A 13,848-nucleotide genomic window follows, 5' to 3' on the forward strand; every position below is an offset into this window, starting at 1 on the left:
CATCCATCCCAGGTGTCCCTCAGGATCATCCATCCAGGACCTGGGCACAGTGACACAGGGCCAGGTGACACAGGGGACACTTTTCCCCGTTGATTTTTCACCCAAAGGGTGGTCCCAGCCCAGAGGGGACAGGGGGACCACGGAGGGTCCCACCAGAGGTCAGGAGATGCTGCTCAGCACCTCCCAGGGCAGCTCCAATGTCCTGGTAACTCCTGTCCCCACGTGGTGACAGAGTCAGTGGTGGCCCAGAGTTTGAAGCTTTCACCTGGAAGCCAAATATTTCTTTTTTTTTTATGAAAAAAACCCACATTTTTTTTTTTCCTCCAAGACCAGAGGGTTTGTCAGCACCCCTGGCAGCCAAGCAGCATTATTTTGTTTTCCAGGCTGCTTTAAAATCCCCCAGACTGTGGCAAAATCCAAGGGCATCCTGGCTCATTCTGCAGGGCAGGACCAAAGGCCCAGCAGCTCCTGAGTGACCTGGAGCCCAACATCACCTTTCCAGACCCCCCTGGTGCAGGATGGAGGAGTCTGGGGGCTGAGAGGAGGGGAACCATCATTCCAACCCAGGGGAAATCCTCTTCTCCAGACTTCTCAGCATCACTTCAGGCAAGCTCTGAACTCCAGCACGAGCTGCAAACTCTTTGCTGCAGTGGATGAAAGAGCAGCTCAGGATGTGAAGGGGCCAGGGGGGGTTGGTTCAGCCAGTGCTAAGCCCAGAAACACAACAAGAGGCAAAACCTCTCTTGGCTTTCCAGTTTCTGAGCTGCTGGGGTTCCAGGGGCATCCTGGGGATGAGGAGGAGGCAGCAAGGAAGCTCACAGAGCTCAGATGCTGCTCCAGGAGAACCCTCAGGGCTCTGCTCCTTGTTCCAGAGCTGCTGTTTGATGCCCTGGCAGCTCCTGATGAAAATCCTTCACAGCTCCACAGAAAGCAAAATTCCTTCCCAGCTTCTGGAGAGAGCCAGAGAAGGGCTCAAAGTGCACATCCCACTGCTGCAGGTTCCTTTGGTCCAGGGAAGTTCTGCCACCTTCCTTCCACCCCTGCCAGAGGCTCAGCAAAAACCTTTCCAGTGTTTGCAGCAGGAAATGTTGGCTCCTCCTTGGAGCAGCAGCCATTCCCTTGGGCAGAAGGTTCCAGGACACCCAAACAGCTCCCACGTTCTCCCTTCAGCAGGAATTCCCTGGCAAATCCAAGCTCAGGTGCCCAAGACAAGGTTTGGGGCTGCTCTCTGCTCCCAAATCCCCCCACAGAGCAGGGGATCTCCAGAGGACATTGCACAGAGCTGCAGATCATCCTGGCTGCATCCCACAGTCCTGGAGCAGATCATCTTCCTAGAGAGTCCCCTTCTCTCTCTCTCTCTCTCTCTCTGTCTCTCCCCACCTTGAAGTTTCCAAGGGAGGACAAGAAAAATTCAGCTGATCATAAGACAGTATTTCCTCATGCTGAAAATAACTTAAAAAAAAAAAAAACACAAAAAAAGACATAAAAAATAAAACTTTCTAAAAAAAATTAAAAAAAAAAAAAAAAAAAAAAAAAAACCAACTTGTAAATAGTGCCATGACATTCTTTGTTCTGCAGGGAGTCCAGGAGCTGGGCTCAGCTGGCTCCCAGCCCCTTGCTCCAAGGTTCTGGTTCCCTGTTCCACTGGGTTCCTCGGAGCCTGGAGCCCTCTGCTCCTGACAAAAGAGCTGGAGAGCAGGAAGTGGCCTGGCAGAAGCTTGGCCCTCGTGTGCCTCCTGCCCAGCACAGCCCCACCAGGGCTACAGGATGGTGACAATCACATTCCTGGGGAGAGAGAGAGAGGGGACAGGGATGAAGAACCCAGCAGAACCTGTCCCAGCTGTGCCTGGTTTGGGTTCAGGGGGGAGCAGGGCTGGGGATGGGCACAAATCCCCCCAAGGAAGAAGCAGAAACCTCAATCCCCTCCCCCAGGGGAAGCTGAGCAGGGGGGAAGGACCACGGAGTGAATTGCTGTCATTTTTTTTTTTCCCCCCCCCTTTTTTTTTTTTTTTTTTTTGATGGTTGTGTTTTAATTTGCAGCCAGAGGGGGACAGAGTGATGATGATGATGATGATGATGGAGGTGTGACCCCACGGGATGGGAGCTGTGGTGCTCACCTACCAACAGTGACAGCAACAAGGCTGGGGAGGCAGGGTGGCTACGTGGAGGACTCAGCCTCCTGCTTCTGTTTGGAGATGAGCTGAGCTTCCTTCAGGGAGAGGTACACCTCCTCCTGGGGGTCATAGTAGTAGAACTTGCAGATGTAGGAGATGAGGGGCCTGGGGAAGGCAGGAGGAGAAGTTTTAACCCTGAGCCCACAACCAACCCCCTCATCCCAAGCAGTATTGGAAGGCCAGGCTGGATGGGGCTTGGAGAAACCTGGTTTAGTGGGAGGACAGGGCAGAGGGTTGGGACTAAAAGAGGCCTTTTCCAACCCAAAGCAACACTAGGAAAGGATCACCAAGACTTCTGCCCCAGCCAGCACCCCAAGGTGTGACACCCCCAGGGACCTCCTCACTCGGATGATCCCCACATCCCCAGGACGTGGATCTGGCTGTCCCAAGGCTGCAGAAGTCACCTCCTCCCCTCCCAGAGCCCCTGCTGCAGACACAGCCACCTCCTCCCTGCCTGCTGGGGTGGAAAGCACAGGGATTGATCCCCAGCCCATTCCCTGGACTCACTTGGGCAGGGGCAGCTCGGGGATGTGGTCGATCCGGACCAGCTGCCTGATCCGAAAGCGACAAAGGTGCTGGAGGGATTTGACATTGCTGAACCTGGAGACTGGATACAGGAGCTGGACTGGTGTTGGAGGGAGACCTGTGGGGAAATAAAAATTAAAAAAAAGGGATATTGGAGCTCAGCGTGATGTCAGGGAGGAATTGTCACAGCTGGGGGGAGGGAAAAGCTGGGGAGACGAAAGCTGTGACCCCCCGGCAGGTCCCACCAGGAGCTTCAGGGATTCAAAACCTCCCAGGGATTCCCCTGCAAAGTCCCCTCCAGCCTTCCTCACAAGGCAGCAGCAGTGGAAAAAAAAAATAAACCCAGGTCCTGGGACACTGCAGGCTCCTAAACCCCTCTCCTCTACCTGGACTGGGAGACGAAGCATCACTGGGTATGGAGCAGCAAGAGGCTCTGGGAGGGAGGAGCAGAAAGTGGGGAGCATGAGCCACGTGCAGGCTCTGCACAACCCTTTGGGGCATTAAAAACCTGGAGGGGGGGTTGGAGAGCTCCAACTGTGCCAGAGCTGCTCAGTCCTGGGGTCCTGAGGCTGAGCACAAAGCTCCCCAGGCAGGGAACAACCTGGCAGGGCTGAGAAAGTCACATCCAGCCCCCCAAAACCTCCTCCTCCTCCCCCAGAGTTAAGAGCAACAGTGGAGCCCACAGAAGGGAGAGGTGGGCAGGAGCAGCAGGAAGGACCTTGAGGAGCCAGGATCATCCAGAGCCCCAGGTCTCATCTGGCTTTGCAGGGGGATTCAAAGCTGGTGACACCCTCACCCCCTCCTGCTGCTTTGTCTCTGAGGGACACGGAGTGAAAGGAGAAAAGGAAAAGCTCTTCACACTGAAATGGGCTCAGAACTGCCCCGGGCAGCTCAGGAAGCTGTGAGCCAGCTTTTGAGAAAGCCAAGAACAGCAATCAATTGAAGGCTGGATTCTCCCCCCTCCCCTCCTCATTCTTCTCCTACCAAAAAGGAACTGACCTCTGGGAGCTCAGCCAGGGAGCATGGGGAGCCAGCAGCAGGAGCTCCCTGCCCTCTGCTAGCCACACGCCCAGGGCTAGGAGTCCAAACATTCTGCTAGCCACATGTCCAGGGCTGGGAGCCCAAACATTCTGCTAGCCACATGCCCAGGGCTAGGAGCCCAAACACTCTGCTAGCCACATGCCCAGGGCTGGGAGCCCAAACACTCTGCTAGCCACAAGCCCCAGGGGGCAGCTGGGGACACAGCCCCCTCCTCCCAGCAGTGGTTGAGGTTTCTGCAGCACCCAGGGCAGACACAGAGCCTCAGTGTCTGTTCCCCCACCAAGGATCAGGCTCCACTGCCAGATTTTTGTTTTTCAAGGATCAAAGAGCCCAGGTCCAACACTGAGCCCAGAGGGGAGGAGCAGAACCCAGAGCCAGCAGCACTGGTAGCTCAGGGGGGGAGCAGGGACCCCTCAGCAGGTGCACCCTGCATATTTTCTCTTTCAATCCTGTATTTCCAGAGCAAGCCCTTTCCTAAGGTATTTGCCTGGAGTCCTCAGCCCTCCAAGTCCTATTATCCAGGGGAAGAGATCTCAGGATCAGGAAGGTGAAGTAGCAGCTTGCAAAGGTTTTCTGAAGGCTGAGTAATCCATCAAATCCATCCCTCTCCTCCCCCAGGTGTGGCCACATTAAGGATCAGTTTTGCTGTTGTTACACCAGAGGGCAACACTGAACAGATCTGGGCTTGGAACCCTGAGGAGGGAACATCATCCTATCCCATCCCATCCCATCCCATCCCTCCAGCTTCTCCTAGACCAGAAACTCCTTGGACCAAATCCCCTCCCCAGTGGGCACTGGGCTCAGCAGCCCAAAGCCATTTTTAGCCATCTCCCTGGGTCTGGGCAGGAGCAGAACATTCCCCAGGTTGGGATTGGGACCCACCTGGAACCCTGGAACGCAGGAAGTAGAGGAACTTCCCATTTTTGGAGTGCATGATGGCTCTCTTGATGAACTCCACCACGGACTGGCAGCGATCTTCAAACTTGGGGTGGCACCAGAGGCTGAAGGTCCCTTCCAGGAGAACAGAAAATACTTTATACATCACACAATTATTGGACATTATACGTTATATTAAAAAAAAATTAAATAATACATTGCTGGAGCACTGGTGGGAAGACTCCTGGCTAAGGAAGAGCTGAGAGAGGACTTATCCCAGTCCCAAAATAAGGAACTGGACCAAGAGCAGGAGAAGTCTGTTCCAAAGCTCAGTCCCCAGGCAGCTCACACCCCCTCCACCTGCAGCAGCTCCTTGGAGTGTCCCAGGGTGATGAAAACCTCTGCTCCTTCAGGAAGAATCAGTCCTGGGGCTCAGGACCAGAGCTGCTGCTGGGTTCCACTGGCAGAGGTGGAGGAAGAGGCAGCCCAGGGACAAGGGCAAAGAGGAAGAGGAGGAGAAGCAGCTGAGGTTTGCTCTGGGGGGTTACAGAGCAGTGTCTGGTGCAGCAGGATGGCTGGGAAGCCCCTGCACCCCCAGCTTCAGACACCACTGATGGTGTTGGGCATTCTGCTGGCCCAGGGTCTGCAACCTCCTCATCTGACAGGGACACCAAGGTTTCCTTTGGGAAGCAGTGCCAGCTGCCAAGGGTGGCTCTGCTGCACAGCAGGATCCCCAAAATCTTGGGAATGAGCATTTTTTGGGTCCAGTTTATCAAAGCAAGGCCTGAGGACTGGGCACAGGGAACTCTCAGGTGTCCCCCAGTTTTTCAGAGGCAGAAGGGGAATGATTTCATTTCCAAGGCCTCTTCCAGAAGCCCAAGACAAGTGTGAGGACATCTTGCTGCTGCTGCTCCCCCTCTTCTGCCAGCTCTGTGCCCCAGAGCACTGTGCTGGGACCTTGTCACCAGGCTGCTCCCAGGCCTCCAGTGTCCCCCCAGCACCTCTCACCCCTGTAGTGCTCCATCCTGGTGTGGTGGGTGATGCCCTGGGACCGAAAGCTGAGGCTCAGGATGTACCGAGGGTCAGAACTGTCACGGACCAGGAAGGATCCATCTGGCTTCCCCTTCAGCTTCATCTCTGCATCCTCCCAGTTCATGGGTCCCCAGTACCACCCACACTGGGAAAAGAGGGAGCCAGAACATCAGCAGATGGCAGCAAGGAAGACTTTATCAGCACCTAAACCCAACACCATTTCCTCTTGTTGTTAATTCCCTCTGAATGCCAGACTGGAAGCTTCTGGTTGTATTCACCCAGGAGCTTGGGTGGCTGGGACTGCTCTTGGATGAGAAATTCTTTGGGGTGAGGGTGCTGAGCCCCTGGGTGCCCCCAGAAGCTGTGGCTGCCCCATCCCTGGCAGTGTTGAAGCTTTGGATGGGGCTTGGAGCCCCCTGGGCTGGGGGAGGGGTCCCTGCCCATGGGTGGGGTGGCACTGGGTGGGATTTAAGGTCCATTCCAACCCAACCCAGTCTGGGGTTCCACGATTCTATGAAAACCTCAGTGGGGGAAAGGCAGGAGGTTTTCTTTAACCCCCTCTCCTTATCTCACGCTCCCAAGTCCACCAAAGGGATGATCAGTCCCCAGAATCAGTGTTGTTCTCCTCCTGAGCTGCCACCCCTCTCTCCCACACCACAGTCACCTTCTCCAGCTCTCTCAAGCTGGCTGCAAAGCTGCTGGAGTCCTGGGGGTAGAGAGGACACTGGAGGTGTGGGGGGGGCTGCCCGGGCATCGCCTCCGTCGGCCTCAGGGGGACAATCCGTGGGAAAGCATCTGCAGGAGGAGGAGACAGCCCAGGATGTGGTCACCCAGAGGGAGCTCACCCCGAGGCTGAGTCACCCCTGTCCCCCTCCCATGGCTCTGGGGGTCAGGGGAGAGCTGCAGAGCTCTGGAAGGACAATGTCCCCAAAAAGGACGTGGCGGTGGCACCACCCGACCCCTCCGAGGGGGCTCCCGGTGCCTTCACCTCCCTTGAGGTGCCTTGGTGGAGGGGGAAAGGGCAGTGCCAGGGGGGCACAGGTTGGGGGGAACAAATCTCACAGCTTGGAGAAAAGGGCAGCACCTCTGGGTGCTGAAGGAAACCAAAACCCAAAGGGAAACTGGAGGGGAAAGGTCCCTCAGCTGGGCTGCTGGGCAGGGGGGCTGCACCCACTCAACCCTGCACCCACAGCTCCTTCCCCAGGCTGCTGACACCCCCTGACACCTCACCTGCCCCACTACAACCCTGGCTGGGCTGCTGAACCCGAGAAAAATAAGGATTAAAGCTGATGCCACCACGAGGTTCAGCAAAACTAAGAGAGCCCCATGACCTGGGCAGAGGGCACAGAGCCAGGGCAGGCAGCACTGCTGCTGGGAAAGCCAAGGAAAAGCCCCAAAGCCCACCAAAAACACCCCCAAAGTTCAGGTCCCTGAAGGGCAGAGCCAGAGCTCCAAGAGCTGAGCTGACCTGGGGCGTGGGGTGGAGGAGGTGGAGGCAGAGGGAAAGACTGGAGGGAAGAACCCATTGGAGCCACCAGGACAGATGGAGGCAAAGTCCCACTGATATCATCTAGGAGAGAAGAGAGGCAAGAGAGGGTCAGAAAACAGGAAAGTGAGGGACCCAAACCCAGAGCCTGAGCACTGGGGGACCCAGCTGGGAGGAGCAGAGCTGGAGCTGGGGGGGTTCAAGGGCTGAGTGGGGCTTGGACCACCCTGGGCTGGTGGGAAGTGTCCCTGCCCATGGGACTGGGTGATCTTTTAAGGTCCCTTCCGACCCAAATCATGAGATTCCATGATTTTAGATTCCCATCCACCACCTGATGGGAATCCCTGAGCTCCTGGGGACCCTCAGGAGCCCCATTTCCAGCCCAGCCAAGCCCCTTGCATAAGAAAAGCAAGAAATGCTCTGCTGGGACCCCTTGGGATGCTGCTCCTGCTCCATCCCTCTGCTCCCAACAGGGACCCCAGGAGGTTCTGGAGGGTGGTACCTAAGAGGCTGAGGCTTCTTCGTGGAGGAGGAGGAGGAGTTGGAGGGTGAGGGGAGGTCAGACCTCGCTGAGAGATGTCCACATCCACCAGTGACACCGTTTCACCTGCAGGGTTTGGAGGAAAGCTGTGAGTGCCACCACTGCCAAGGGTTTTTCCCCCAGAAAAACCCCCAAAATCAATCCAACCACATAAACCAAATCACCCCAAGCACCTGAACCACAGACCCAAGGACAATGAGCTCCATCTGCTTCAGATTTCAGTTCCTGCAGGCAGGGAACTCCTTTTCTGCTCCAGAGACCCTGCCCAGCATCCCCCCCCCCCCCCCCCATCCTGGTGAACACCCAGCAATTCATTCACCACGGGGCAGGATTGACTCAGCTTCCCCTTCTGCTTTTTAAAAGCCCTGTCTATTCATAAGCCAGGTTAAGAGGAGGATTTGGGGTTGGTTATTACCCAAGGTACCTTCTCCCTGGGGGATTTAGGAGTGTGAGCACACAAGCAGCCACACAGACACTTTATTTCCACACCCTAAAAATAAAGTGGCTGAGCTGCATTCATATCCTGCAACCAAAATCAGGGGGGTTGCAGGAACTCAGCTCTCAGATCCATGCCAGCCATGCAGGTTGGGCTGGACACTGGAATTCTGCCTTGTTCTGGTGGTTCCAGTTCCAGAACTTTTTCTGTGCAGTCACAGAAACCTCAGGAGAGGCCCGAGAAGTAAAGGACCAAGCAAAGAAATTAAAATAATGCAGATGTTCACTCTGGGGACACTTCAACAGCTTTCTGCCAAGGGAAAGCTCCCACAAGGGCACTGCCACTGTTCCCCCACCTGGCAAGAGACTTTTGATTCCTCTGCCCTGCAATAAACCCCTCAACGTGCATTTGTTTTGACTCTGAGTTTCCCCAAGAAGCCAGGTAAAACCCCACAGAGCTGCTCACCACTCACTCAGCAGAATCTTCCCCTTCAGTTCCTACTCACACAAATCCTGGGACCTTCCCAAGGAAGCCCCCAAGCCCTGGGGCCAGGATTTTTGTGGCCAGGAGCCCCCACCCCAACCAGCTCAGGACCAGAAACTTTCCATCACCCCACGGTGCTCAGCTCTTGGTGTCTCTTCCCCCTCACACCATTTATAAACCAAAAAACTTCACCCCCTCCCTCCCCAGCAGAAAAAAAGGAAGGTCAGAAAGCAGCAGGAGGTGAGGAGAGAGGAGAACATGGAAGAGGAGGAGGAGGTTGATGCTTGGGTTTGGATTCAGAGGTTTGGATTCACCCAGCGCAGCCTCTGTGGGGCTTTGGGGGGGGGGGGGGGGTTAAGGGGGCTCATCCAGCCCCCCCACAACCCACCCAGGGCAGCACTGGCTCTGCAGAGGGGTTCCCAAACCACCTGGATGCAAAGAGCCCCTTCTGCTCCCCAGGCACAACCCCAAGGAGTGAATCCAGGGGAGGAATTGCAAAACACTGAGGTGCAGCACTGGGGAAGCCCCAGAGAGCTGGGGCTGCAGGGGGTGGGGGGATGCTCAGGGGGTTCTGAGAAGCCTCCACTGCTCTCTGCAGACCAAAATAAAAGCTCAAGCTGTAAATCTTCCCCATTCTTACCTGTGAAGAGGGGGCTGAACACAACGGGGGAAAAGGCACTTTGAGTTCTTGTCAGTCTGTGTTTCCTAGGGGGAAATCAGAGAAAAAGGAGTCAGGGGAGGGGGCTGGGGGCAACCCCAGCAGACCAGAACCACATCTGACCCTCTCAGACAGACCAGCAGAACCTCCTCAGACCAGCAGAACCTCCTCAGACCAGCAGAACCTTCCCAGAACCTTCCCCAGCCTTCAGAGGAGCTGGAGGCAGCTCAGGTGCTGGGTGTTTATTCAGTGCTGGGGCCTAAGTAGGGCAGACAACCAGTAAAGCTGGGTCTGTCCTGCCAGGAAGCAAATCTCTAACTGGGTAATTAATAAAGTCTTTGGAAAGAAAAAACCCCAAGCAAGGGTGGTGAGCAGAGCCAAGAAGCTGTTTCACAACAGCCCTCACGTTACTTCTCTGGATCAGAGCTTGCCCCTGACAAACAGGTTGGGGCTGAGGCAGGAAGGGGTAAGGGGGGGGTTTGCTGAACCCAGAGCCAAGGGGATGGATGGGAACCTCTGCCCAGGAGCCAGGAACCCCAGGGATCCCAAGGAAATCTGCTCCCCAAACCAGGAGCTTCACACCAACACTGCAGCCAGCACCGTGCCCTCCAGCACCTTCCCTTGAGAGGCCTTGATCCACATCAGAAAATCAGGGAAAGGACCTTAAATCCCACCCAGAGCCATGGGCAGGGACCCCTCCCCCAGCCCAGGGTGCTCCAAGCCCCATCCAACCTTGGACACTGCCAGGGATGGGGCAGCCACAGCTTCTGGGGGCACCCAGGGGCTCAGCACCCTCACCCCAAAGAATTTCTCCCCCAGTCTCCACCTCTTTCCCTCAGATTAAAGCCATTCCTCCTCATCCCATCCCTCCAGGCCCTTCTCCAAAGTCCCTCCCCAGAGAAAATGCTGGGAAACTGAGGCACAGAGCATGGCACCTCCAGGAGAAGACCTTCCCCACCCCAGACACCCAGTGCTGGACCAGTACCAACTGGGCCCTTGTCATTCAGCACCCCCTGAGCTGCCATTTGGCTGGTACCAAACCAGCTCCATTTCCTGCCAAGGTTTTGCAGCCATCAAGTTCTGGGATTTCTCCTTCTCCCACCCCCAGCAGGACCTGAACAAGGAACCCCACCCCCCCTTTACTTCCCACCTCACTGCCCCCCAAACCAACTTCCAAGGCTTCCTCCTCCCCTCCCTCAAGTCCTGCAGCCCCCAAACAGTGCTGGAAACAGGAGCTGGGAGCTCCAGGTTTTGTTTCTTGTAAGAGGGGTGGGTTCCTTCCTCATCTTCTGCACCACATGTCCTCCAGCACCACTCCAGACACCTGGAATTCTGCTGCTGGAGGAGGTTGGGAAGGTGGAGCCAGAGAAGGGAAGAGCCATGGAAACCCAAAGGAGCAGCAGAGCAAACAGAGCTGTGGATTCCTGGGTCCCACCTGCTCCTGCTGGAGCCCAGGATGCTTGGAATGATTTCCAGGAGAAGATCCAGAGCTTTGGGAACAGCACCCAGGGACACCCCAGGCAGGAGAGAGCAGCATCCAGGGACAGAACCAGGGACAGGACCCAGGAAAAGGTCCCCAGGACTCCTGACTCTCATCAGGACCAGGACCAAAGAAGCCACCAACACCTCTGTCATTCCAGGCAGCTCCATCTGAGGCCCATTCAGCCATCTGAGGGGAACCAAGCTGTCCCAAAAAACTGCTCCATCACCCCCCACAGGTCCGTGGGCTCCAGGGAGCACCCAAAGACCCCGACCCTGCAGGGCTGGGAGCTGGCACAGGATCTGAGGCTGCTCCATCTCATCCACCCAGCCTTAGCTTCAACTGGGGGGACAATTTTAACCTCTGGTGCCACCCTGTTGCCTTTTGGGCTGCTAAAGTGCCAGGAGACCAGGTCACACCTGACCCAAGGTCAGCACCTTCAGAACAAGCCTGGAGAAAGTTTCCTGCTCATCTGCAGCTGCCTTCAGCCTTAACCAACCCCCCAGGGAAAGGGTTCTGCTGGAATACTGAGTCCATCCCATTATTTCATGCTGCTCCCGGGATGGCTGCAGACCTGGGGCAGCCTCTCCAGGAGGAATCTCAGCTCTGCAGCTGGAAATGCCACAGGAAGCTGCTTCTGGGGTGCAGAGGGTCCCCATCTTTGAGCAGCCCTTGGTACCAAGCAGCTCTTGTCTCCTGCTGAAACAAGAGCCTGGAGCAGGGTGAGGAGCCAGGGAAGAGGGATGGGGCACAGGGGGGGGGGGGGTCCCTACACCAACAGCTCCCCAGATTTGTCCCCCCCAGCCCCACACACAACCCAACCCCTGCTTCCTCCTCCCTGTCCTGCCAGGGAGCTCCAGGGGGGCACCAGGGGAGCTCCAGAACCCAATGTGATGCTCACAAGCCCCAGGAAATTGTTCTCCAAGAGGACCCCCCCTCCCCCCAGGGGTCTCAGGGCAGTGTCACTCGTGGGACACACAGCTTCCTCAGGGTCCCCTCTGAGCCAGCTGTCACCTCACCACCCCAGGACCTTTCTCCATCACCCCCTTTGCAGATGCAGAGCCCAGGCAGCTCCTCCTCCTCCTCCTCCTCCTCTCCCAGCCTCCAGCTCAAACCTTTCCTGACCCCAGGGGAAGGATGAAGCCTCCGAAAAGCCCTGAGCCCAGCTGGGAGCTGCTGGTGGCCACGGTGACCACCAGTGGGGTGGCACTGGCCCCTCGTGGCCCCCTCTCCCAAAGGCTGACAGCCCCAGCACCCCTGCAGCCCCCCCGAGCTCTCCTGGTGCTGCCCAAACCCCACCCCGCACCCCACAGACCCCCCAAACATCACCTGGCCGGGGGGGCAGCCCTTCCCCAGACACCCCCAAACCAGGGGGCAGCCCCCGGACCCCCCCAGCCCCGTTCATCCCCGGTGACCCCCCCTGTCCGTACCTGCCCGTCTCCTGCTCCCGGCCGCGGCCCCCGCAGACGTCGGTCAGGCTGCCGGCCGATGCGGGGAGCTCCCCGCCCCGACGGCCCTCGGTGGCGTCCCCGGTAGCGGAGCCACCGCTGCAGCTCTTGGTGCGGAAGAGGCGGCTGAGACGGATTTTCAAGGAACCCTTCCTGGAACCGGGACCGTGAGCGGTTCCCCCGGGGGCCGATGCGGGGGCCGGTGCGGGTCCGCTCGCTCCTCTCCCGGCGGGACGGGCGGCTCCGCGCCCGGGGGATCCCGGTTCCTCCTCGGAGCAGCTCCCGCTCTCCTCGGGTTCCAGAGCTTCCAGCACCAGTAACGCGTCGCTGGTCTCCTCGGCGGGGGGCCCGGGGGTGGGCACGGTGGGGACGGGACCCCCGAGGCAGGGGCAGCCCCCGGGCCCCTTGGACCCCAACCCGGGCGGCCGCAGCCCCAGGGCCGCCAGCTGCAGCTCCAGCCCTCCCGGGGGCCCGGTCCCCCACCTCGCCGCCGCTTTGGGCTCCAGGGCACAGCGGTGCCGCGGGCAGAGGTCACCGCCGGCAGCGGGGCCGCCGCCCCCCGCCCCCGGGCCGCCCTCCTCCCCGGGCCGCCCCTCCGCCGCGTTGCGGAACACCAGGAGCTGCGGCGCCGGACGCGGACCCCGCAGCGTCCCCGACACCGGTAAGGCCGCCACGGCCGGCAGCCTCCCCGCGACGGGGCCCAGCGCCTCCGGAACCGCCGCGCCGGTACCGGCACCGGCACCGCCCGCCGCGCCCGCCTCCGGCCCGGCCCCGTAACCCAGCAGGCGGCTGAGCACCCGGTAAGAGGCCGCCGCCGCCTCCCCCTCCCGCAGCTCGGCGCGCTGCATGGCTACGGCCGCCGCATGGCCCAAGCGGGACGGAACCGGGGACGGAACCGGGGACGGGCCGGGCGCCCCCCCCTCCCTCGGCCGCCGCCGCGGCTCCCGCCCACCCCCGCGCCAGGGCCGACAGCGCCACGCCCACACACTTCCGGTCATAACCACGCCCCCATTCGGCTGAGGCCACGCCCCGCCCCGTGTGGCCACGCCCCCTCCCGGGGAGGCACCGCGGGGGCAGCTCTGGGGGGGGGGGACACGAAGGGGACCCCCGGGACAGAGCGGGGGGAGAGGGGGGGAAACTGAGGCACGAAAGCCCCGCAGCTTCGGATTGGCAGTGCTGCACCGGCCTTGTACAGCCCTTGCACTTCTCTTGCACGGCCCTTGCACCTCCCTTGCACGGCCCTTGCACATCCCTTGCACTTCATTGCACCTTCCTTGCACTTCATTGCACCTCCCTTACACAGCCCTTGCACAGCCCTTGCATCTTCCTTGCACTTCTTTTGCACCTCCCTTGCACAGCCCTGGCACAGCCCTTGCACGGCTCTTGCACGCCCCTCCGGAGCAGAGGGGGTGCCACCCGCCGTCCCCAGACCCGGGGACAGTCACCACTGTGCAGGGGCGGAGCTGAGCATCCTCCCGTGCCTCAGTTTCCCCTCTGCAGTGACCCAGGCCACCAGCCCCCAGCCTGGAGGGGGGGGAAAGGGGGAAAGTGGGTGCCGGTCCCTGCCTTGGTGCCCACCCCCGTGTCACCCTCAGCCCCACGGGGACATCCTGCGTGTGTCACCTTCCCACCTCCCACCCCCAGTTCCATCCCCCGGCTGCGGGGGGG

At 58.9% G+C, this 13,848-nt stretch overlaps 1 protein-coding gene across 4 annotated transcripts; it reads right to left on the reverse strand.

Moving 5' to 3' along the window:
* Window positions 1–279: 279 nt before the first annotated feature.
* SOCS7 (suppressor of cytokine signaling 7) lies at window positions 280–13,111 on the reverse strand. 4 transcript variants are annotated; one of them, XM_071728266.1, is made up of 10 exons: window positions 12,163–13,110; window positions 9,235–9,299; window positions 7,637–7,741; window positions 7,117–7,218; window positions 6,313–6,443; window positions 5,625–5,793; window positions 4,623–4,751; window positions 2,682–2,817; window positions 2,122–2,279; window positions 280–1,785 (listed from the first exon to the last, which is right to left on the reverse strand). In XM_071728266.1, the coding sequence occupies exons 1-9, from the start codon at window positions 13,026–13,028 to the stop codon at window positions 2,159–2,161; spliced, it is 1,824 nt and encodes a 607-aa protein (XP_071584367.1). In that variant the 5' UTR covers window positions 13,029–13,110; the 3' UTR covers window positions 280–1,785; window positions 2,122–2,158. The 4 variants fall into 4 exon arrangements, with proteins under 4 accessions (XP_071584367.1, XP_071584368.1, XP_071584369.1 ...); XM_071728267.1 differs by having other exon boundaries at window positions 2,118–2,279; XM_071728268.1 differs by lacking the exon at window positions 7,117–7,218 and having other exon boundaries at window positions 12,163–13,111.
* Between the last annotated feature and the right edge of the window lie 737 nt (window positions 13,112–13,848).

Source organism: Heliangelus exortis, chromosome 29 (assembly GCF_036169615.1).
Source record: "Heliangelus exortis chromosome 29, bHelExo1.hap1, whole genome shotgun sequence".
Taxonomy (NCBI): domain Eukaryota; kingdom Metazoa; phylum Chordata; class Aves; order Apodiformes; family Trochilidae; genus Heliangelus; species Heliangelus exortis.

Excerpts from the sequence above, each read along its gene's own strand:
- SOCS7 (XM_071728266.1), bottom strand. The coding sequence starts at position 13,028 with ATGCAGCGCGCCGAGCTGCGGGAGGGGGAGGCGGCGGCGGCCTCTTAC. Across the intron at positions 5,794-6,312 it reads GCTTGAGAGAGCTGGAGAAG|TGTGGGTGGTACTGGGGACC; the intron begins GTGACTGTGGTG and ends CTCTTTTCCCAG. Across the intron at positions 4,752-5,624 it reads CAGGATGGAGCACTACAGGG|GGACCTTCAGCCTCTGGTGC; the intron begins GTGAGAGGTGCT and ends TTCTCCTGGAAG.